Here is a 24422-nt window from a genome sequence, read left to right on the forward strand (position 1 = left end):
CCATTCAAGTGCAGACAACATTCAGCAAATTAGGCTCCATTTGACGAGTCAACCTACCATCAAAGAAGATGTTTCCACCAGACACCAATGAAAAAATGGTCATGTCATTGTGTGTGTTTTTTTTTTAAAAACCTGGTCAGCTTACCTATATTCAGCTTCCCCTTAGCAAACACTTTATACAATTTTTCTCCCTGTATATGCCTCAAAGCTAGTTATCTTGGTACCTACTCCTTTGACTGTTAAAGATAACATTCACTCCAACTGATATGATCGAAGGAATAACTAATTTAAGATGTTGTAGATGGGAAAATATTTAGAAACAGCTATGTACAAATCAGATTTTCTTCTGCATAATTACATCCTACCATCCTCCCCACCTGCAGGAATGGTAAATATTACAAGGGAACCTCACCTCAAGTATTGATTTTTTTTAAAAAAGGAAAAGTGTATTTTGATAAGAATGTTCTAAAACAAATTACATTTTTAAAATTTAGAGGAATCATTTCCACTGAAGACTCAGCAAAAGCCGAGCCAGTTATAAGGTGAAATCCCAGTCCTACTGACATTAATAGGAGTTTTGCTACGGACTTCAATAAGGCCAGCATTTCACCCATAGAGTATTCCAAGAGCAACAGAAGATTCTGCTTTTGCCAAGTGCCTGAGAAAAAGAGAGGACCAGAAAACAAACAAACCTGGTTTTCGTTTTCCTTTGACAAACTGGGCCTCTTTTTGGAAGGGAGTCCAGCCTCACCACAGTCATAGGGTATGTCTACACTACGAAATTAGTTCGAATTTATAGAAGCCGGTTTTATTGAAATCGGTTGTATACAGCCGATTGTGTGTGTCCACACAATAAAATGCTCTAGGTGCTCTAGTCGGCGGACCGCGTCCACAGTACGAGGCTAGCGTCGACTTCCGGAGCATTGCACTATGGGTAGCTATCCCACAGCTATCCCACAGTTCCCGCAGTCTCTGCCGCCCCTTGGAATTCTGGGTTGAGATCCCAATGCCCGGATGATGCAAAACAGTGTCGCGGGCGGTTCTGGGTACATGTCGTCAGGCCCCTCCCTCCCCCGTCACAGCAACGGCAGACAATAGATTCGCGCCTTTTTACCTGGGTTACCTGGGTTACCTGTGCAGACAACGTGGAGCCCGCTCAGCACAGCTGAGCTCACCGTCACCATATGTCCTCTGGGTGCCGGCAGACGTGGGACTGCATTGCTACACAGCAGCAGCTGCTAACTGCCTTTTGGCGGTAGACGGTGCAGTAGACTGGTAGCCTTCATCGGCGATCTGGGTGCTGGCAGCCATGGGGCTTGCCTTTTGGCAGTAAATGGTGTATTATGACTGTTAGCCGGCCTATTACAAGTCGGGTCATCGCACGTTAGCAGAGTCTTCCCTGAGCAGCAGCTCGTGCAATAGGCCTGAAGACCATCGTCATACACCGCCCCGTATTTGCTGCCAAGCACCCAGAAAGATGCCGAGGGCTATCAGTCACGCTGCACTGTCGTCTTAAGATGTAAAAAAATAGATTTTCTCTGTATTCATTTGCTTCCCCCTCCCTCCGTCAAATCAACGGCCTGCTAAACCCAGGGTTTTCAGTTTAATCTTTGGGGGGGACCAGTCTGTGACAGTTGTTTGTGTCTCTCCCTGATGCACAGCCACCGTTCTTTATTTTAATTCCCTGTGCCTGTACGCCATGTCGTCACTCGGCCCCCCTCCCTCCTTCCCCTAGGCCGTCAGATACTACGTTTGCGCCACAGCTCGAGCCGAGAAGCGGTTCGCGCCTTTTCTTTGAATTCTGGGTTGAGATCCCAATGCCCGGATGATGCAAAACAGTGTCGCGGGCGGTTCTGGGTACATGTCGTCAGGCCCCTCCCCCCTCGTCACAGCAACGGCAGACAATAGATTCGCGCCTTTTTACCTGGGTTACCTGTGCAGACAACATACCACGGCAAGCATGGAGCCCGCTCAGCTCAGCTGAGCTCACCGTCACCATATGTACTCTCGGTGCCGGCAGACGTGGGACTGCATTGCTACACAGCAGCAGCTGCTAACTGCCTTTTGGCGGTAGACGGTGTAGCATGAGTGATAGCCGTGGGGCTGGCAGCCGTAGGGCTGCATTGCACCAGCCCCTTGCAGGCGATGGTATATTATGACTGGTACCCGTCGTCATCATACTGGTATGGCTGTCAATCATGGCCACCTGGGCAGACATGCTACTGTTTTGATGAGGACGGTTACCAGTCATAATATACTATTTTCTGCCAATTGCCCAATATTGTCTGCTAAGCACCCAGAAGAGGCCAAGGGCGATGCTGAGTGCTGGCGGACGTGGGGCTGGCAGACGTGGGGCTGCATTGCTACACAGCAGCAGCCCCTTGCCTTTTGGCAGATGATGGTATATTATGATTGGTACCCATCGTCATCGTACTGGTATGGCTGTCACTCATGCTGCAGCGTCGGCTGCCACCTTAAGATGTAAAAAATAGATTTGTTCTGTGTTCATTTGCTTCCCCTTCCTCCGTGAAATCAACGGCCTGCTAAGCCCAGGGTTTCCAGTTTAATCTTTGGGGGGGACCATTCTGTGTGACAGTTGTTTGTGTTTCTCCCTGTTCCTGTACCTGTACGCCATGTCGTCACTCGGCCCTCCCTCCCTCCCTCCCGCCCTCCTTCTCCTGGTCCATCAGATACTACTTTCGCGCCTTTTTTCTGACCAGGCGCCATAGCTAGCACTGGGATCATGGAGCCCGCTCAGATCACCGCGGCAATTATGAGCACTATGAACACCACGCGCATTGTCCTGGAGTATATGCAGAGCCAGAACATGCCAAGGCGAAACACGGACCAGGCGAGGAGGCGATTGCAGCGCGGCGACGAGAGTGATGAGGAAATTGACATGGACATAGACCTCTCACAAGGCACAGGCCCCAGCAATGTGGAAATCATGGTGTCACTGGGGCAGGTTGATACCGTGGAACGCCGATTCTGGGCCCGGGAAACAAGCACAGACTGGTGGGATCGCATCGTGCTGCAGGTATGGGACGATTCCCAGTGGCTGCGAAACTTTCGCATGCGTAAGGCCACTTTCATGGAACTTTGTGACTTGCTTTCCCCTGCCCTGAAACGCCAGGATACCAAGATGAGAGCAGCCCTCACAGTTGAGAAGCGAGTGGCGATAGCCCTGTGGAAGCTTGCAACGCCAGACAGCTACCGGTCAGTCGGGAATCAATTTGGAGTGGGCAAATCTACGGTGGGGGCTGCTGTGATCCAATTTGCCAGGGCAATGAAAGACCTGGTGATAGCAAGGGTAGTGACTCTGGGCAACGTGCAGTCAATAGTGGATGGTTTTGCTGAAATGGGATTCCCAAACTGTGGCGGGGCCATAGACGGAACCCATATCCCTATCTTGTCACCGGAGCACCAAGCCACCGACTACGTAAACCGCAAGGGGTACTTTTCAATGCTGCTGCAAGCCCTGGTGGATCACAAGGGACGTTTCACCAACATCAACGTGGGATGGCCGGGAAAGGTACATGATGCTCGCGTCTTCAGGAACTCTGCTCTGTTTTGAAAGCTGGAGGAAGGGACTTTCTTCCCGGACCAGAAAGTGACCATTGGGGATGTTGAAATGCCTATCGTGATCCTTGGGGACCCAGCCTACCCCTTAATGCCATGGCTCATGAAGCCGTACACAGGCAGCCTGGACAGGAGTCAGGACCTGTTCAACTACAGGCTGAGCAAGTGCCGAATGGTGGTGGAATGTGCATTTGGACGTTTAAAAGCGCGCTGGCGCAGCTTACTGACTCGCTCAGACCTCAGCGAAAAGAATATCCCCATTGTTCTTGCTGCTTGCTGTGCGCTCCACAATATCTGTGAGAGTAAGGGGGAGACCTTTATGGCGGGGTGGGAGGTTGAGGCAACTCGCCTGGCCGCTGATTACGCGCAGCCAGACACCAGGGCGGTTAGAGGAGCACAGCAGGGCGCGGTGCGCATCAGAGAAGCTTTGAAAACGAGTTTTGTGACTGGCCAGGCTACTGTGTGAAACTTCTGTTTGTTTCTCCTTGATGAACCCTCCAACCACCCCCCCCCCCGACCCGGTTCACTCTACTTCCCTGTAAACCAACCACCCCACCCCACCCTCCCCTCCCGCTTGCAGAGGCAATAATGTCATTGTTTTTTCACATTCATGCATTCTTTATTAGTTCCTTACAGAGGTAGGGGGATAATTGCCAAGGTAGCCTGGGATGGGTGGGGGAGGAGGGATGGAAAAGGACACACTGCATTTTAAAACTTTAACTCTTATTGAAGGCCAGCCTTCTGATGCTTGGGCGATCATCTGGGGTGGAGTGACTGGGTGGACGGAGGCCCCCCCACCGTGTTCTTGGGCGTCTTGGTGAGGAGGCTATGGAACTTGGGGAGGAGGGCTGTTGGTTACACAGGGGCTGTAGCGGCGGTCTCTGCTCCTGCTGCCTTTCCTGCAACTCAACCATACGCTCGAGCATATCACTTTGATGCTCCAGCAGACGGAGCATTGCCTCTTGCCGTCTGTCTGCAAGCTGACGCCACCTATCGTCTTCAGCCCGCCACTTGCTCTGTTCTTCCCGCGATTCAGCCCGCCACCTCTCCTCTCGTTCATATTGGGCTTTTCTCATCTCCGACATTGACTGCCTCCACGCATTCTGCTGTGCTCTATCAGCCTGGGCGGACATCTGCAGCTCCGTGAACATCTCGTCCCTCGTCTTGCGTTTTCTCTTTCTAATGTTCACGAGCCTCTGCGAAGGAGAAACATTTGCAGCTGGTGGAAGAGAAGGGAGAGGTGGTTAAAAAAAGACACATTTTAGGGAACAATGGGTACACTCTTTCATTACAAGGTCGCATATTTCGGCTTGCAGGCAGCCATCGTAGGCCACAGTGTTTTGGCATTTTTAACCTTCTTAACATGCGGGAAAGGTTGCAAACAGCAGCGCATTTCCCATATCAAGGATGAATTGGGTTGTCCATTTAAAATGGGGTTTCAATGTAAAAGGAGGGGGCTGCGGTTTCCCGGTTAACATGCGGCACAAACACAAGTAAACCACCCCCCCCCACACACACACGATTCTCTGGGATGATCACTTCACCCCTCCCCCCCACCGCGTGGTTAACAGCGGGGAACATTTCTGGTCAGAAGAGCAGGAACGGGCGCCTCTGAATGTTCCCCTTAATAAAATCACCCCATTTCAACCAGGAGAGCTTTCTGGAGATGTCCCTGGAGGATTTCCGCTCCATCCCCATACACGTTAACAGACTTGCTTGCTTTTTTTTTTGTAATGTTTACAAATATTTACAAAGTTACACTCACCAGAGGTCTCCTGTGTGCCCTGAGGGTCTTGGGTGAGTTCGGGGGTTACTGGTTCCAGGTCCAGGGTCACAAACATATCCTGGCTGTTGGGGAAACCGGTTTCTCCGCTTCCTTGCTGCTGTGAGCTACCTACAGTACCTCCATCGTCATCTTCCTCGTTCCCCGAACCGTCTTCCCTGTGTGTTTCTCCAGTGAGAGAGTCCTAGCACACGGTTGGGGTAGTGGTGGCTGCACCGCCTAGGATCACATGCAGCTCCGCGTAGTAGCGGCAAGTTTGCGGCTCTGCCCCGGACCTTCCGTTTGCTTCTCTGGCTTTGTGGTAGGCTTGCCGTAGCTCCTTAATTTTCACGCGGCACTGCTGTGTGTCCCTGTTATGGCCTCGGTCCTTCATGGCCTTGGAGATCTTTTCTAATACTTTTCCATTTCTTTTACTGCTACGGAGTTCAGATATCACTGCTTCATCTCCCCATATGGCGAGCAGATCTCGTACCTCCCGTTCGGTCCATGCTGGAGCTCTTTTGCGATCCTGGGAGGACTCCATGACGGTTACCTGTGCTGATGAGCTCTGCGTGGTCACCTGTGCTCTCCACGCTGGGCAAACAGGAAATGAAATTCAAACCTTCGCGGGTCTTTTCCTGTCTACCTGGTCAGTGCATCTGAGTTGAGAGCGCTGTCCAGAGCGGTCACAATGAAGCACTGTGGGATAGCTCCCGGAGGCCAATAACATCCAATTCCGTCCACACTACCCCAATTCCGACCCGCAAAGGCCGGTTTTATCGCTAATCCCCTCGTCGGAGGTGGTGTAAAGAAACCGGTTTAAAGGGCCCTTTAAGTCGAAAGAAAGGGCCTCGTTGTGTGGACATGTCCAGGCTTAATTCGGTTTAACGCTGCTAAAGTCGACCTAAACCCGTAGTGTAGACCAGGCCATACTTCAAATTCATGCTTTTACAAACTAGGATTGCATCCTGTGATCTAATCCAGGTTGATGGACCGTTACAACCCTACCAAATCCCAGGCAGATGCCAACCCAGGCAGATCATATGGTAAGATTGTGACCTATAATGTTCTAATGCAACTTGGTCAGTACCGAGGACACCAAAGTGACCTACAGAACACCAACATATCACAATTCAGTACGAACACCACATTCAAGATTCTGAACTATATTTATTTTAGTTGCTACACTTATTAAAAAAAGTGAAGCCCAAGAATAAACCCAGAAGTTCCACATCAGCCTGCTGATAATTGTATGCCATATGTCTGGGTTTTATTTTAGTATAAAATTATAATCTTCCATTACACTAAAAGTGTTTAAATTCTAGCTGTTCTTTAAGAGCACATGAAAAGCTTACAAACAATATTTTTTTCAATAAGATATAAACTGCAGTTTCGTCTTATAACAATCTAGATATTTATAAAACCTGTATTTCAATGTGGTTCTGAACCAGTATTAAAACAAACTGAAAGAGGCTTTTAGCATTAAAGAAGTTCTTTAAAACTGAACTTGTCAAATTAAAAAAAAATATGCATTAATTCAGTAAGCAACAACCAGCTAACAGTGTTCTGGATCAAAAAAATAAATGTTACAATTTTCTACATTGTTTAGTTTTAAAGTCATACATTTTTGTTTGATTCCAGGTCTTAAAATATCACTCACCTGTACCAAGACATTATCTATTGCTGTCTGCACCTCTAAGATAAGACTGTAGCTGGCATCATCCTTATTTAATGTAAACTTGTCATTCACACTAAATGCAGGTACTGCTGAAAGAGCAGTACTGGACCGAGAAGACTGCTGGTATTTTTCACGTTCTTGCAAGACCTTTATCTGTAAATGTTCCAACTCATTCCTAAGAAAGAAAAATTGTCAGATGTAAAAATAAAATCCTGAAGGTAACTTTTTCACAGAGATGCCCTAGAAACTCAATCTACTGTTTCTGCAAAGTGACTCTCTTCCTCATTTTTTCCAGTTAGGACAAAGAGGAATAAAGTCACCAACCACCCTTCCACAGATATCATATAGCAAAGCATTTTTTTCCAAACATCATCTAAATTACAAAATAAGGAAATGTACATGTTATAACAATATATTTTTCTTTTTAAGAGTAGAGAGATTTCAAGAGGATATAGGAAGGACAACAAAATTTCCTCTAACAATAAATTCCTGATGTGAAATCTCAATGACCACTACATATTAATATTCAATATCCTCCTTTGATAACACGTGAAATATTGTTACTGCTTTTGGATCTACACAGCTACTCAAAGTTTGGGGCCTTAGGGATGTCCCACTCGGGAGTAGAACTTGACAGTGGAGTCTGGTGATTTCTTGTTTATTTACAAGCAATGTACAAAATCCTGCTTCTCTGAATGCAGGAGGGACCAAAATCAAAAGAAGCAGTTTCGTAGCTTACAGGCTCAAGCTTTGTTCAGCCAGCATCCTTGACCCAAACCTCTCTCTAGGTTTCTTCAGGCTTGCACTGAGTTTACAGGCTACTGTTCGGCTTTCTTACTCTGGCCTTTCTTACTCTTACCTTCTTACACACATACACGCACACCCCTTATCCAAGTAAGGACTCAGCAAAGCCTCTGTCCAGTCAGTGCAAAACTTCTGGGTAGTTTCATACCCCCCCTTTTTTTTTTATGGTGGGTGGCTGTGATTAACTTACCCTGATAGTTAAGTTAATCGAAGGGCATGTTGTGATGGACAATATCCCTATGTTCTTCCTGTTTACAAAGCTATGATAAATTTTGTACAAAGTATGCCTTGTGAGGTATCATTTGAGAACTCATAATCTGCTGAACATTACTGTCCTGGTAAAATATGTATGGCAACATTGTAAGTAAAGTTACAAGATTCTACTGTATAACATTGCTGTGACATGTTCCAAAGTTAGATAAACAGGCCCAAACCATTTCTTCAGAATATGCAAAAAAGACACACTGATGCCGCAGCCAGGTAGCGTAGTAGGGCAATGTGAAAGCAAATCAAAGAAGAGTGAAACTGACTATACAATCAGGGCCGGCTCCAGGGTTTTTGCCGCCCCAAGCAGCGCAAAAAAAAAAGCCACGATCACGATCTGTGGCGGCAACTCAGCGGGAGGTCTTTCGCTCCGATCGGGAATGAGGGACCGTCCGCTGAATTGCCACCGAATAGCTGGATGTGCCGCCCCTCTCTGGAGTGGCCGCCCCAAGCACCTGCTTGGCAAGCTGGTGCCTGGAGCCGGCCTTGTATACAATGTGCTATGCAGTGTTGTTGTGGAGACAACTCCATCTTCTGGCCTTCAAACAACCCCCCAACCTCATCATCAGATGCAAACTCCTCACAGACCAGAACACACCAACTCAAAGTGGCACCAGACCCTGCCAGAAAAACAGATGCAAAACCTGCAGCCATATCTCCACTGCTAAAATGATCAACACCCTCCCTCAACACACCTTTCAAGATCCCTGGATCCTACACATGCATATAACATGTGGTGAACCTCAGCCAGTGCACTAAATGCCCCACAACAAGTATGTGGATGAAACCAGACAATCACTATTCTTTTGAATGAGCTCACACACAAGAAAACAATAAAAGACAAAACACAGGGCAATCACTCCTATCTGACTTCATCCTCAAAGGAAACTTGCACAACACTTTCAAAAGATGAGCCTGGGCACTTAAATTCATAACTTTGCTAAACACTAAGAATCATGGCTTTAAGAAAGACACTGGATTTATGGTTTATTACAACAATCTGCAACCCACTAACCCTCCTTTTTGTCCTATAACTACAGAGCGGTTAACACGCCACTTCACCTTGAATGGTCCCTTAGAATATGTGCTAAACTATCTATTCCATCCTGTATTTAGCTGTGATACTTTCAGTACCTTTTCCAGACCTGAAGAACTCCTCTCTGTAGCTCTAAAGCAGTGGTTCTCAAACTTTTGTACTGGTGACCCCTTTCACATAGCAAGCCTCTGAGTGCGACCGCCCTAATAAATATATTTTAAAGTAACACCATTATAAATGTTGGAGGCAAAGCACGGTTTGGAGTAGAAGTTGACAGCTCGCAACCCCCCCCCATGTAATAACCTCACGATCCCCTGAGGTGTCCTGACCCCCAGCTTGAGAACCCCTGCTCTAAAGCTTGTATCTCTCAGCAACAGAAGTCAGTCCAATAAAAGATATTACCTCACCCACTGTCTCTCTCTCTATATGTTATACCAGATGCAAAAAATAAACACACTGTAAATACCATACATATTTTCCCCTTTACAAATTTCTAGGCGTTTTGGTAGTTCCAGGGGTAACACAAAAGTATGCATCACAAGCTGATAGCATTACTTTCATTTCCAGGGAATTACTCCCCCAGATCACCACAGTTGTAAACATGGGTCACATTTTATACTTAGCCTTCTTTAAAATTTTCCTTTATTTAAGCTACCTTAAGGATGAAATCTTGTTCTGCATCTCTTGGCTTATCTTTAGTTCTTCACCAGATCCGCCTTCTCTATGGACAGGCTCTGTAGTCAGTCCTGTCACCCATCCTGAAAGAAACATACAAAGAACTATGAAATATTCCTTATAAACTACAAACAAGAAAGCATTTGAAAAGTCCTAACTCAGCCACACTGCCTTAACACTGTAGAACATAAGAGTTGTCGAGAAGACAGGCAGTCAAGGTGTGGGCTCTATTCCCAGTTTTGATACTGAATCAGAACAATGGGGTTGGGCATGGATTTTCAGAGTTGAGCAATTTTGAGATCTGATGAAAAGTGCGAATAATGTGTTAATTAATTGTTGTATTACTTAATGTTGATCCCCTAACCGAGGTTCCAATGACACCATGGATAGTTCGTTTTTAAGGATAAAAATGCAGTAAAATGTTGTATAATGGACCAAGTGTGTGGCTCAGCATAGGTACACATACTTCTGTGCTATCAGTATTGTTTTGCTTCATTTCACTATGGCATCCAGATTGGAACAAAGAGCACTTGATTTGGCTTTGCCTTGACACCCCAACTATGTTTATGTGGATTTGAATGGTTTCTAGACCTTTTCAATGATTTCAGCCCCTTTAAAGGGGGAATAGTGATACAGTATTGTTACAAAATGTACCATGAAAACTAATTTACACGTCCAGTACAGTAGACACTTGTTTGCAGCAAAACCTTGTAAGTGCAAATGCTGCTTATGAGCAAAATTTCCCTGGGAACACTTTCCCTACTGTGAATTGTCGATACTCCCCATAGCAGCAACAGTCACTTAAGGCTTGTCTACACTTACCGGAGGATCAACGCTGTGGCGATCAATGCACTGGCGATCGATTTAGTGGGTCTTGTGAAGACCCTCTAAATCGACTGCTGATCACTCTACCATCGACTCCTGTACTCCACCTGATCGAGAAGAGTAAGGGGAGTCGACGGGAGAGTGTCTCCAGTCGACATCGCATAGTGTGGATCCCGCGGTAAGTAGATCTAAGCTACGTCGATTTGAGTTACGCTATTCATGTAACTCAAATTGCGTAGCTTAGATCAACTTTTCTCTTTAGTGTAGGCAAGGCCTCAGGAGCAACATAGCAAAAAGTTGTTACTAATGAGCGTCTCAAACCTCTCAGCCATTTTTCAAACAATAAAAAGCCTCAATCAAGGACTATGCATAAAAAAAAAAAGCAGAAAATACATAAAATAAAAAAAATGCTACAGTGCCAAATTCAAATCTATCATTTGCTGCTCTAAACATTATTTTTGTGATCCACCAAACCTATTGTACTTTGCACTCTTACTGCAGTTTACCTTAGGAAGCCCACAGCTAGATATTTTCCTTCCTCCACCTCTTTCAGAGCTTGCCCAGAAAATCTTCTTACAGCTTCTGTGATCTTTACAGTAACATTATCACAGACAGTGAGGAACCGCAGGGAGACTTTAGAGCAAATCCTCAGCTGGTATAAATTGTAATAGCTCATACTACTAAGGCAATGGAACTAACAATTTACACCAGATGAGGATCTGCCCCACAGCCTGTTAGCCTTCTGCGGACTGCACTGTACACACAAAGTAAACATTTGCCATTGACTCAGTCTAAAACCTACTATAAAGGTTAACACAATTAAAACTTGGATTTCAGCAAATCAGATTTGAAACCTAACAATAATTTTTATAAAGTGAGCTTTTACTGTTTTAAACTATTGAGCAAAACATATACAACACTTTTCTTACTAGATGTCCCTCACGGACAGGCCAGTGCTACTGAGGGTCTACTGAAGACTTCAAGTCTACATAAGCCTCCTTACGAAAGGTAAACTTGTTTTCTAATTTCTCAAAACTGGCCGCTTTGACAGCTCCAAAAGTTTAGCACTACTGAAAAGGCAAAAGAAGCAAAACAAAGCTGTTAAGACACCTAGCAAGATGCATATTCATGACTAAGAGGAACATAGAAAAGAGACAATGAACCAAAAAAAGATAATATTCACAACTACAAAATTATGAAACCGTAAACAATTCCATCGTGTATAAAATCTAAACATTTCTAATGTACTCATCACTGTTATACAGCTGCCTATACCTGACAATAACTAACTGCTGTAGTATACTACAGTGAGATATAAAGTGAAAAATCACAGGGTTTTAATGCAATTTAAAATATATACAATAAAATGTTTCCCACACTCAGAAGTATTTTAAAAGCAGAGAATTTTGTGCCAGAATACTATTCTTTTGTAACCAGAACAAATTACACTGTATTAATAAAATTCCAGCTCCATTAACAGCACAGTTTGCTTAACCATTATAATACCAATAGCCAAAATTCTTTTAAGTTTTCAATAGACAACTTACCTGAATATGTGGATGCTAAGATTTCATCATACCCATCCTTTCCTACACAGCCACCCTGGATAGATGTGATGCTCTCTGACAAGGCCTAAAAAATAAAAACAGACGAGCACTCAGGAGATACAGCGCTCATATAAAATGAATAAAGTAATGTTTAAAGAAAAGAAAAAAAAAAAAAACCACTTCCCCTTCTGTAATTGTAGTGCAGAAAAATCTATTCAGATGCACAACAGCTCAAAAGTATAAGAAATACTTAATTACTTGTTATTGTGTTTCAGCACATATATTTTTGGTTCTACTGTATATGTACCTTGAAAGACATATTAGGAACTGGTTTATAAAGTAAAACCTTGATGCATAGTCTAATTTTCAAACAGTAATTACCAGAATGTGCTGGAAGGAAAGAAGAGTGACTATGAATTAAATCCACTATTTTAAACAATTAGTAATAAATACAGCATACCAGAAAGTATAAACTTTAAAGAGTCACTTGTTTATTTAAGAGGGGGGAAAAAATCAATATATTTTAAAGTTTTGGGGGTGGTTTGTGTTTGGTTGAGTGTTGTTTTGTTTAGATTTTTTTTTTTTTTTAAACTTAAGATGGTGTTACTAACTCAGGTTAATAAAACAGAGAGAGAACTTTCAAAATGTATGTTTACCATTTGTGCTGTTTAATTTTAGCATTTCATTCAAATTGACTGGCCTGTTTCATTTTCTGGTTCTCACATATTAGCATATTCCTTTTGTGTTGGGGTTTCTACCATTACATGGAAGCATAAAATTTTAAAATACAAATAACATTTTTGAATTCTTAACAGTTTAGGTAAGCCCTTGGCCATTTTTGTAATTGCTATTATACAGTGTGCCTAAAAATAAAATGAAGTTCAGCACTGAACAAACCACCTTTTAAACACTCTTTGACAGCACATAAGAATATAGCTATACCATGCAGACAGAACGGCTGCAGACCATTTAAATAAATACATTTATATAAAATGTTTAATAATGACTGAAGGGCAAGAAAGACAATGCAAATACATATCTATGGCATACCATTGGTTTAGCTGTGTAACAATATCGTTAGAGCCCTACCAAATTCACAGTCCATTTTGGTCAATTTCACGGCCACAGGGTTTTAAAATTAGTCAATGGCACGTTTTCAGATGTTTACATCTGAAATTTCAGGGTGGTGTAACGGTTGGGGGCCTGACCCAAAAGGCGGTCAGGGTGGGAAAAGTCACAAGGCTATTGTAGGGGGGCCATGGGAGTGCTACCCTCAGCAGTCTCTCAAGTGGAGCTTCCTGCAGCCGGAGGCTGACAGCTGGAGCCACGGAGCTTCCTTCAGCTGGGGCAGATCCCGGAGGTATGTCTAACCCGCCCCAGGCGGGGCCCCCTTCAGTGGAAGAGGAAATCTCATCCCTCCCCATCCCTGGCTGGGACTAGCAACTGGAGGCCTGCGGAAGGTAGGAGCCCCGGGGTGGGTGCCAGATTTCACAGGGAGATCAGATTTCACAGTCTGTGATGTGTTTTTGGTAGGTTGTGAATTTGGCAGGACCCTAAATATAGTTACAAATAAAACTTAAGAAATTAAACAATTATAATTCATTTCTTTCCTAATTTAAAGCAAATAAGTTTAAAATATGCCCTGTGAAGAGGGCATTTCTTGTGATGAGCTTACGTGATCATATCGAAGGACAGGCTCATTTGTGCTATCGAAGTTATAGATTTCTAACATACCATCATCTCGGCCAACAAGTAATTCTTTAACTCCATCACCCAGAATGTCAAAGTTATCAATACATAAGATACCTATAAATAAATTAAAAAAAACCATCTTATGAACAACAAACTGACTGCTCATTTCACCTTTTGTCTCTCAATGAACTATTTGCAAAGTAGCCCATGAAAAAGGTATTACAGTGCATTAATAGTCTTAAAAAAAACCAAACTGACAGCGCATTCTTGCTAAGTTTGTAAGGTTTTATTAATGCCATTTTTGGCTTCTGAGTAAAATGAGTGACTTCATCACTTTGATATGAGAAACAATGTACTGGACTAATTAGGTAAAAAACAGAACTATATTCCAATGCAAAGCACAGAAATAAAGAGACTTAATAGAAATCAACTGTAAAGAACCCAAAACCAAATCTAAGATTCAGGCCCCTTTAAAGCATTTGAGTCACGCAAAATCAAAACTCATATTTGAAAAATGACGTAATACTAAGAAGTTTACTAAAAATATTTTTGAGTGACAAAAGAATGAACATAGCAGCATGCTCTACAAGCACATGTGATAACTGGGTTCTATTCATGGTCCTTCCCTTTTCAGAGGAACAACACCTGAGATTGCTGCAGAGGCAGCATAAACATAAAAGGGAATCAATGTCCTGGAAATCAAAGCAATAATTTTTGGGCCATTTAAAGAATAGTGGAGCGTCAAAAAGAGCCTTGGCCAATCCTCAAACTGAAAGCAGGTACAAAGTGACAAAAAACAATATTACACAGGGACAGTGATAACCTGTGCTGGGTGAAGAATTCAAAATGCCACAGGTTTGGAAAAATATGATTTTCATGTTTGGACTTATAAGTACAACCACCACAACAGCAGACAGTCAAATTATATATATAAAATAATTTAAAGGAGTTTATTTTTTAAAATAGTAAACAAAAGCATACTAAATAAGAACTGGAAATAACCTGCATGAAGAATAAGAAAAAAAACCCAAGACAAAAACTTCTTCAGCAAGAGGTCAGGAGCAAGGAAACGGAGTACTCGAGTTACTGTAATATACAGGCAAAACTGTGATTTATCTTCAAAATATTTACTATAACACAAAAAATACCCATAAGTAATAATGAAATGTACTAGTAACTTTATTTCATACGGCCTGGTGTATAATGGAATACCAATGATCTGGAAAGATTACCAAGATACATACCTCCTCTCTTCTTCTCATTTCTGACTTCCCACTTATGTACCGGAGATGCACTTGAAACCTGAATGAGACCAACTTTCCCATCAGATGTTCCAAACAGAAGTTCTTCTCCAGAATCACCTAAGCATATAGGTACTATATTGGTTCTATTTTTTACATCTATTTATTATATTTTAAACTATTCAAATATTTTAAGGACTTAAGTCTTTTCTTTAATATTTTCCTTTAGAATGTAATGTATGAATCACAAAATATTCAAATTCATGTTCTGCAACAGTTACCAGACTTTTTCAAAACACAGTGGAAGAAACAAGGCTAGAACTTCAGAAGATGGACACTCAAACATCTTGAAAACTAGTTCTTTCCTGTTCTTCTTACATGTGTGCATCTCTCACTCAACTCAATAGCTGTTAATGTAAAAGAAGCAGGACATCAATTATATAAATACTGAATATATTAAAGTAAGGACATTTTCCCCAGCTTCTGAAAAGACTAGCAAGAGAAGTACTTCCCTCCCATTCCTCTTCCCCCACCCCCATTAGATGGTTTGTGGAGAGGTCTTCAAAAAGACAAAACTACCTCACTCATTTACCTCGCTGGATAAGGACTACAGAATCCAGCTTCTGCTAAGTGGGATTTAAAAGGGAAACTTATTCTCCCTCCCAAACCAGCTGCTGCCATCACAGTGCTACTTTCAAATGGCCTGACTGAAAGAAAATGGATTAGGAGCCGGATTAGAGCCATTCATTAATTTTTTTGACCTATAGCGCTAAATTCAGGTGACAGAAGATAGCAAAAGGGCTGGCTAAACAATTTTAAACTTTAAGGTTGTGTCTACCCTACAGAGACTATGTCAGCATAGGTATGCTGGCATAACCCCATAGTGTAGACACAGCCTACACCACCCAAAGGGGTTTTTCACTAGTGTGGAACACCACCTCCCTGAACAACGTTAGCTACATTGACATAAGCACTCTTCTGTTGACATAGCTGCATCTACCCTTGGGGTTAGCCTGGCATAACTATGTTGGTCAGGGATGTGATTTTTAAGTTTAGGCCAAACCTAAATTACATCTCTCCTCCATACGCTCGGATCATGACAGCTCTGCTCAACCTTCTCATTCACCAAATCACAGCTACTGAAGATAAATGTAAAGAAATCCACGGCACAGTGAAAGATCAATGTCCATGAAAAGAATTCCTATATCACGCAAAAAATAAAGGCAAAGGCCCTGTTTTTCATTTACAGTAATGTTACTTTTCATATCAGTGGTAGTTTAAAAGGACCTTAAAGGGAATGTAAATGCAATTTGCACTCCCTTTTGTGGCCCCTTTACACTGCCAAAGTGGTGTAAAGAGTCTTAGAATAAAAGAGAATCAGGACCAGAGACAGAAAAAGGTGTGTGGGAGAAACTATCAAGTCCTTCACCTCCTGAACAACCCCCATGCCTAAATCACTGCTGGCCTCTCTCACCATGTCTGGATAGGAGGCTACGATAGTCCCTGAAGTTCCACTTCGTGCCTTTTAGTGCTTGTGGATGCTTAAAACACTGCAGTGGCACAGCTGCACCACCATATACTTCAATGTAGACACTACCTATGCTGACAGGAGGGCTTCTCCCATGAGGAGATGAATTCCCTATGCCTAGGAGATGGTAGCTACGTTGACAGAATAATTCTTCTATCAACCTAGTGCTAGTTTGCACCAGGGGTTAGGTCAGTATAGCCGTCTCTCATACCTGCGAAAGATGTAGCTAAACTGAAGTAAATTACTGGTTTAGGCCGGGCCTTAGCCTCTTACTCGTGCCTGAAGTGGACAAAGGCTGCATTTAATAACACAAGTGCTAGTTATGTTTCTGTATGAAAAATGGAGCTTTGGACATATGACACTTTGAACAAAAAAGACTAACAGGAACCTTGCTTTGTCTCTTAACCACAGCAATTCTGTTTTTGGCAATGAGCTAATTAGAAATGTTCTGAAATAAAAGTTTATCAGTCAAATTCTATCAAAGCTACCAAATGTTACATGTAAACTATTATAAGAAAAAACTGCATGGTCAGAGCTGTGACACTTTCTGCATTTTTCAGCTTCTAGACAATGTTAACCAAGGTTCTACAATATTTGTAAATAAGACATCCAGATTTTGATACTTTTATTTAAAATACATTTCAGTGAAATACTGATATATTTAAGATCTAGTTACCACCATTTCCACTGTTTAAAGCAAGAACAGTAGGCGGTCCAGAAACTTCCACTTCATATAGCAAATCAGACCCCTACAGATGAAGAAGAAAAGAAAAGAGTTTTTAAAATGATCCATTTAAAAAAAAAAATCACTTAAAATTGCATAAGTATGTGTATTCTGTGTTACACGTATGGATAAACTTGCTATGTGTGTTGGTAATCTTTCAAAACTACAGAACAGTGAAGTGTATAAATGGAGTACAAGACTTATTTAACATCTTTTAATAAAAAAACAGATGTTTAAAATGTATTTCTAGTGTTTTTAAACTCAGTTTTTGTGGCAAAATAACCTGAAAATTCATGTACCAATTCAGTTGCCAACTTTTACGTGGTAAATAAGCACCCCAACTTTCACAATAAGCCAAAAATCAAGCTAATCCCATTTCAAAACAAGGCCAAAACAAGCCAATCCCTAAGAATCCCAAAACTCTATTCAACTAGATCCCCCCAGCGTGCAGCCTGGGACTGTGGTGGGCCCGTTCTGCACCCCTGCACCCTGTCAGGAGCCAATCAAAAAAAAAAAAAAAAAAAAAAGTAGTAACAAGCTACAAGCCAAAAAGCTAGCCAACAAGCAACTCGCAAGCCAATTAAGCCAAAAACAAGCCCAATTTCTGCATTTTTTCTCCCCCGGGGTTGGCATGTCTGGTATACATGTAATGATCTTTCACATAATTATTTTTATGATTTATAGAGTTAATAAAACTTGATCTGATTAAGTGATTTATTCAAATTGAAAATGTATATGTTATGAGAGACAGATTTAAGCTCCCATCCACAAACACGTGTTTAAATTTTACTCATATGAGTAGTGCCATTGAAATCAATGGGATTACTCACTTAAATTATAAGGAACTATAGCTTAAGTTAATGATACATGTGAGTAAAATGCAGGATCAAGGTCTAAGCACGTGCACACCACACACCTTTAAGCAGAACTTCACTAATCCTTACCTCACTAGCCTACAAATGTTAATTCTTATCAAAAAGAGCACTCATCTCACTTCTCAGCAGATTTAAGAGTAGACGACGACTACTACTATATTATAAAATATGCTATAGAATATTTATAGCCAATATACAAAGCATACTTCATGATGTGTTAGATTTGATATTTTAAAATTGTGTTTGTTTGCTTACTTAACATTTCACAGTAACAACAAGGAGTCCGGTGGCACCTTAAAGACTAACATTTATTTGAGCATAAGCTTTCGTGTGTAAAAAACCCACTTCTTCAGATGCATGGAGTGGATCTTATAGTCAGTAGTGTGAATTAGTGAGGTTCTATGGTACCAGTAAAGGAAGTGACAAAAAAGCAAATATTTTTAACCTGTAAAACTCTAAGGACTCTATCCTGGCATGCCAATATTGGTCTAATGCAAGACAGTTTCTCTACTGGAAGACAAAGGACATCATTGATTTTATCTCCTGACAGGTAGTAGTGCTGGTCCTTGCAGTCACAGTAATGGTTATAGATATAGCTTGCACAAAGAAAGAGATCTGCTCCCGATATATGCCTGAGAAAAAGAAAAGTATTTAATTTTGTCAGCATTTAAAGTTATAGTGATATTCTCTTGGGCCCCAATATACATGTGGATCAAGTTACACACATGTATAACTGTTTGTACATTCAGGGCCTTACTGAGCAAAATAAGCAATTAATCTGTTTAAATAGATTAAACCTGTTATTTTCTACAAAATATAAAATCATATACTTTACATTCCTTTATATTTTTCCCCTATAGTTTATTTTCATCTCTGCATAAGGGTCTGCAGACAACAAATGCTAAAGAGACCTTACTAATTCTCTTCATAATATAAATTTAAAGAGAAACAAAATTATTGAAAAGAAAAGAAATGCCCTCTTGATTAAAGCATGTTCAGGCAGAGTTCCCCCTGAGCCTTTTAGAATAGGATGAGAGAACATAAAAAATGATCTCCATGTGTGTCTCAAGAGAAGTAGTTAAGGCATTTTTAAAATACATTTTTAGAAGCACAATATAAGCAGGGTGAGTGGGGGCATTGTTTTGACTTAGGGTTTTTTGGTAAATATTAGATTAACTTTGATGAAAGGTGAGCAAAAGAAAGGGCACAGTACAAAATAAATAAATAAATAACGAATGAATGGGAGTAGAAAATTTAAACATGATGGAGCAGTAACCCTTTTGGGCTTTTGAGGAACACTCCAAAAAACTAAACAAACGTTGAAGATTAACTGTAAAGCAAAAACAATTGAGTGAACACAGATTGAGTTAAAATGAGTCACCATAACTAGAACGGTGAAATAGAAGGGTGACATTCTGCACACAAGTAAGTTTTCACTACGGCCTTGGGTAAATTTTCTAATGTGCCCAAGTTACTCTAGGAGCCTAAATTCTATATTTAAGAGTGACTGAGGCATTAATCCCTTGTCTATAGAGGTTTTAGCCACCAGTGAAGCCATACTGACATAGTTATAATAATACAAACTTCTAGCGTGGACAGTTTACAACCATGTATTGTGCGTACATTGGGGTTTGTACCATTATAACTACATTGATCAAAAAGCTAAAATCCAGAGTGTAAACAAGTCCTATGTAACGTTACACTCCTCCCCCCTCAATATCTGTTAATTTACTGGTTCACCAAAAGCGTTCCACAATGCAGCATTCTGTGACACCCTAAGTATCAGGAGTCTCATCACAGATGATGGATTGCAATGTTTCATTCTGGATATCTTCAGTCAACACAGAAAATTAACATATTTGGTCAACCAATTAGGTCACTTTTGGAATGATGTTTTGCCTCACCTACCACGTAAGTAGCAATGAAATGATTAAATGTAGTTCAATATGTTTTTTCTTAAACTGAGTCACAAAGTTGAAAATATTTTGTACTGAATGAAGCTTTGAGAATAAAGATAAGTACATTTTAATATTTATGTTCCTAGTTTACTTATAAGAGCTATTTAAAAAGTTATACTTAATATTAATTCAGACCCAAATACAAAAAAGAAAAGCATACAGATCTGTTTTTGGGGGGGCCCCCATTTCAAAAATTATGTCTACATTAATAAATGTGGCAATTCAATGGTGCGCTCCATTTAGGGTGATCAGATGTCCCGATTTTATAGGGACAGTCCCGATTTTTGGGTCTTTTTCTTCTATAGGCTCCTATTACCCCCCACCCCCGTCCCAATTTTTTACATTTGCTGTCTGGTCACCCTAGCTCTATTTGTTTCACTGCATAACAGGACTGTCTATCATACCAGTAATAAAGTTACTGGTTTCCTCACTTACTGCCACCTTGTGGCTCTCAGAAGGGGCTCAATGAAACACTCACACATCAGCAGAAAGACTTCCTTTGATTTAACGGGAGTTGAAGCAGAGCCCAACTTCCCAACCTACTCACTCCTTCTGCTGCCACCTCCCTCTTGACAAGAAGTTTACGAAGTTGGCCCCCTTCTGATCTTATGGCTAAATTACATTTAAAAACTTTTTGGCGAGAGGGAGAAAGAAGATTTACAGTGAAGGAGGTGGCCAAATTATTAATCTAAACTAGGTTCTAGTTAATTTTATAGGATTCTGACAGTGTAATATTTTTCTTTATTTTATACCTTTTAAAAAGCCCTACCTCTATGTATGACAACAGACAGACAAAGAGGTTTAAGTATCGGGGGGTAGCCGTGTTAGTCTGTATCTACAAAAACAACAAGGTGGCACCTTAAAGACTAATAGATTTATTTGGGCATAAACTTTCGTGAGTAAAAACCTCACTTCTTCAGATGCATAGAGTGAAAGTTACAGATGCAGGCATTGTATTCTGACACATGGAGAGCAGGGAGTTACTTCGCAAGTGGAGAACCAGTGTTGACAGGGCCAATTCAATCAGGGTGGATGTAGTCCACTCCCAATAATAGATAAGGAGGTGTCAATTCCAGGAGAGGAAAAGCTGCTTCTGTAATGAGCCAGCCACTCCCAGTCCCTATTCAAGCCCAGATTAATGGTGTTAAATTTGCAAATTAATTTTAGTTCTGCTGCTTCTCTTTGAAGTCTGTTTCTGAAGTTTTTTTTGTTCAATGATAGTGACTTTTAAATCTGTAATAGAATGACCAGGGAGATTGAAGTGTTCCCTTACTGGCTTATGTATGTTACCATTCCTGATGTCCGATTTGTGTCCATTTATTCTTTTGCGGAGGGACTGTCCGGTTTGGCCGATGTACATGGCAGAGGGGCATTGCTGGCACATGATGGCATAGATAACATTAATGCATGTGCAGGTGAATGAACCCTTGATGGTGTAGCTGATACGGTTGGGTCCTCTGATGGTGTCGCCAGAGTAGATATGGGGACAGAGTAGGCAACGAGGTTTGCTACAGGGATTGGTTCCTGGGTTGGTGTTTCTGTGGTGTGGTGTGTAGTGTAGTTGCTGGTGAGTATTTGCATCAGGTTGGGGGGGGGGGTGTGTCTGTAAGCGAGGACTGGCCTGCCTCCCAAGGTCTGTGAGAGTGAGGGATCATTTTCCAGGATAGGTTGTAAGTCATGGATAATGTGCTGGAGAGGTTTTAGCTGGGGGCTGTATGTGATGGCCAGTGGTGTTCTGTTATTGTCCTTGTTGGGCCTGTCCTGTAGTAGGTGATTTCTGGGTACCAGTCTTGCTCTGTCAATCTGTTTCCTCACTTCCCCAGGTGGGTATTGTAGTTTTACGAATGCTTGATAAAGATCTTGTAGGTGAGGGGTAGATCTCTGTCTGAGGGGTTGGAGCAAATTCGGTTGTATCTTAGGGCTTTGCTGTAGACAATGGATCATGTGATGTGTCTTGGATGGAAGCTGGAGGCATGTAGGTACGTATAGCGGTCAGTAGGTTTCCGGTATAGGGTGGTGTTTATGTGACCATCACTTATTTGCACTGTAGTGTCCAGGAAGTGGATCTCTTGTGTGGACTGGTCCAGGCTGAGGTTGATGGTGGGGTGGAAATTGTTGAAGTCCAGGTGGAATTCTTCAAGGGCCTCCTTTCCGTGGGTCCATATGATGAAGATGTCATCAATGTAGCGCAAGTAGAGGAGGGGCACTAGGGGACGAGAGCTGAGGAAGCGTTGTTCTAAGTCAGCCATAAAAATGTTGGCATACTGTGGGGCCATGAGGGTACCCATAGCAGTGCCACTGACTTGAAGGTATAAGTTGTCCCCAAATCTGAAGTGGTTGTGGGTGAGGACAAAGTCACAAAGCTCAGCCACCAGGTGTGCTGTGGCCTCATCAGGGATACTGTTCCTGACAGCTTGTAGTCCCATCCTCATGTGGAATATTGGTGTAAAGAGATTCTACATCCATGGTGGCCAGGATGGTGTTTTCAGGAAGAACACCAATGCACTGTAGTTTCCTCAGGAAGTCGGTGGTGTCTTGAAGATAGCTGGGAGTGCTGGTAGTGTACGGTCTGAGGAGAGAGTCCAAATAGCCAGACAATCCTGCTGTAAGAGAGCCAATGCCTGAGATGATGGGGCGTCCAGGGTTTCCAGGTTTATGGATCTTGGGTAGCAGAGAGAATACCCCTGGTTGGGGTTCTGGGGGTGTGTCCATGTAGATTTGTTCCCGTACTGTAGCTGGGAATTTCTTGAGCAGATGGTGTAGTTTCTTTTGGTATTCCTCAGTGGGATCAGAGGATAGTGGCCTGTAGAATGTGATCTTGGAGAGTTGCCTGGCAGCCTCCTGTTCATAATCTGACCTGTTCGTTATGACTACAGCACCTCCTTTGTCATTTGATGATAATGTCAGAGACTTGTTTCTGAGGCTGTGGATGGCATTGCGTTCTGTACGGCTGAGGTTATGGGACAAGTGATGTTGTTTGTCCACAATTTCAGCCTGTGCACGTCTGCGGAAGCACTTTATGAAGAGGTCCATTCTGTCATTTTGACCGTCAGGAGGAGTCCACGCAGAATTCTTCTTCTTGTAGTGTTGGTAGGAGGGTTCCTGTGGGTCAGTGCACTGTTCAGTGGTGTGATGAAAATATTCCTTGAGTCGGAGACGACGAAAGTAGGCTTCCAGATCACCGCAGAAATAATTAAAGAGGTTTAATTATTATTCAAGTGTGTATAGATATACACACATACTCGAATGAATATTTTAAGAGTGTTTTTGACTGCTCTAAGTCCTGTTTCATCTCCCTAACAGGCCACTCCATGTTAAAGTATGGAGAAAATATTTTTAAAACATGGTTTTTAAATTTTTATTGACATACTGTCCCTGCAAGTGTTTTTTGTGCATATCCTGCTGAACTAGTCACTCTGCCATTTGCTACGTGTGGTAGTCAAGTCAGCCTACCACCCCAAGTGGAGTGTTCAATTAACATTAAAAAAAAAATCCAGCAGTAAGACTGTAAAGAGAATGTTTATTACAGCAACAAAAACTGTATTCCATTCCACAGGCCATGCCAATGGAAGTGTAGTGAGATTGATCAAGATCCTGGAGGGAGCCATAATGGGTATAGGATGGGTTAGGGAGAGTGAGTAGTAAAGAAAGCTGAGTCAGAGAATCAATTCATATCTCCCAGCAGAGCACCTTCAGCCACTACTGTGGAACTCTGAATCTTACACCAGCATGAATGCAAACACAGCAATTAAGTTAATATTTACACGAACATGGAATGGAGCGCTAGTTTTGAAACATGATTGGATAGAAGACTGAACTTCTTGATATTATTTCAGTTTAGCCTTCAGCTAGAAAAAGCATGTTGTACATTGGTTTATAATGTCAAGGCTATCTCCTCAACCTGAACAGTTAAAAGCTTTTGGTTAGTTGGATACCGTTTATAGAAATGGAACTAACTTGCAAATGATGAGCATCCACCCTCTGAAGACATGTCTATAAGGTGCAGCAACACAAACTACAGGGGTATGATTTCTGGAGCTCACTGACTGGTCTGTGCGGACATTGCTGGTGCATGCTATAAGTTCTCCAGTGCACTTGAACACAATGCTGAATGTTTGAACAGCACTATGTTCAAGTGCACTAAGGAACATTTAATGCACACCAGCATGGTCTACATCGACCAGTCCAGGGGTGGCCAACCTCTTGCTCCGGAGCCACATGCGGCTCTTCAGAA

General features: G+C 42.2%; 1 protein-coding gene across 1 annotated transcript in view; it reads right to left on the minus strand.

Moving 5' to 3' along the window:
- BBS7 (Bardet-Biedl syndrome 7) overlaps positions 1–24422 on the minus strand; it is a 54296-nt gene that overhangs the window by 22793 nt on the left and 7081 nt on the right. Inside the window, exons 5-11 of the mRNA XM_054030353.1 lie at positions 18676–18862; positions 17308–17380; positions 15107–15223; positions 13846–13976; positions 12171–12255; positions 9779–9881; positions 7002–7194 (exon numbers count right to left, since the gene is read on the minus strand). Coding sequence (XP_053886328.1) covers positions 7002–7194; positions 9779–9881; positions 12171–12255; positions 13846–13976; positions 15107–15223; positions 17308–17380; positions 18676–18862 — 889 coding nt within the window. The remainder of the gene's footprint in view (positions 1–7001; positions 7195–9778; positions 9882–12170; positions 12256–13845; positions 13977–15106; positions 15224–17307; positions 17381–18675; positions 18863–24422) is intronic.

Source organism: Malaclemys terrapin, chromosome 5, assembly GCF_027887155.1.
Source record: "Malaclemys terrapin pileata isolate rMalTer1 chromosome 5, rMalTer1.hap1, whole genome shotgun sequence".
Classification (NCBI taxonomy): domain Eukaryota; kingdom Metazoa; phylum Chordata; order Testudines; family Emydidae; genus Malaclemys; species Malaclemys terrapin.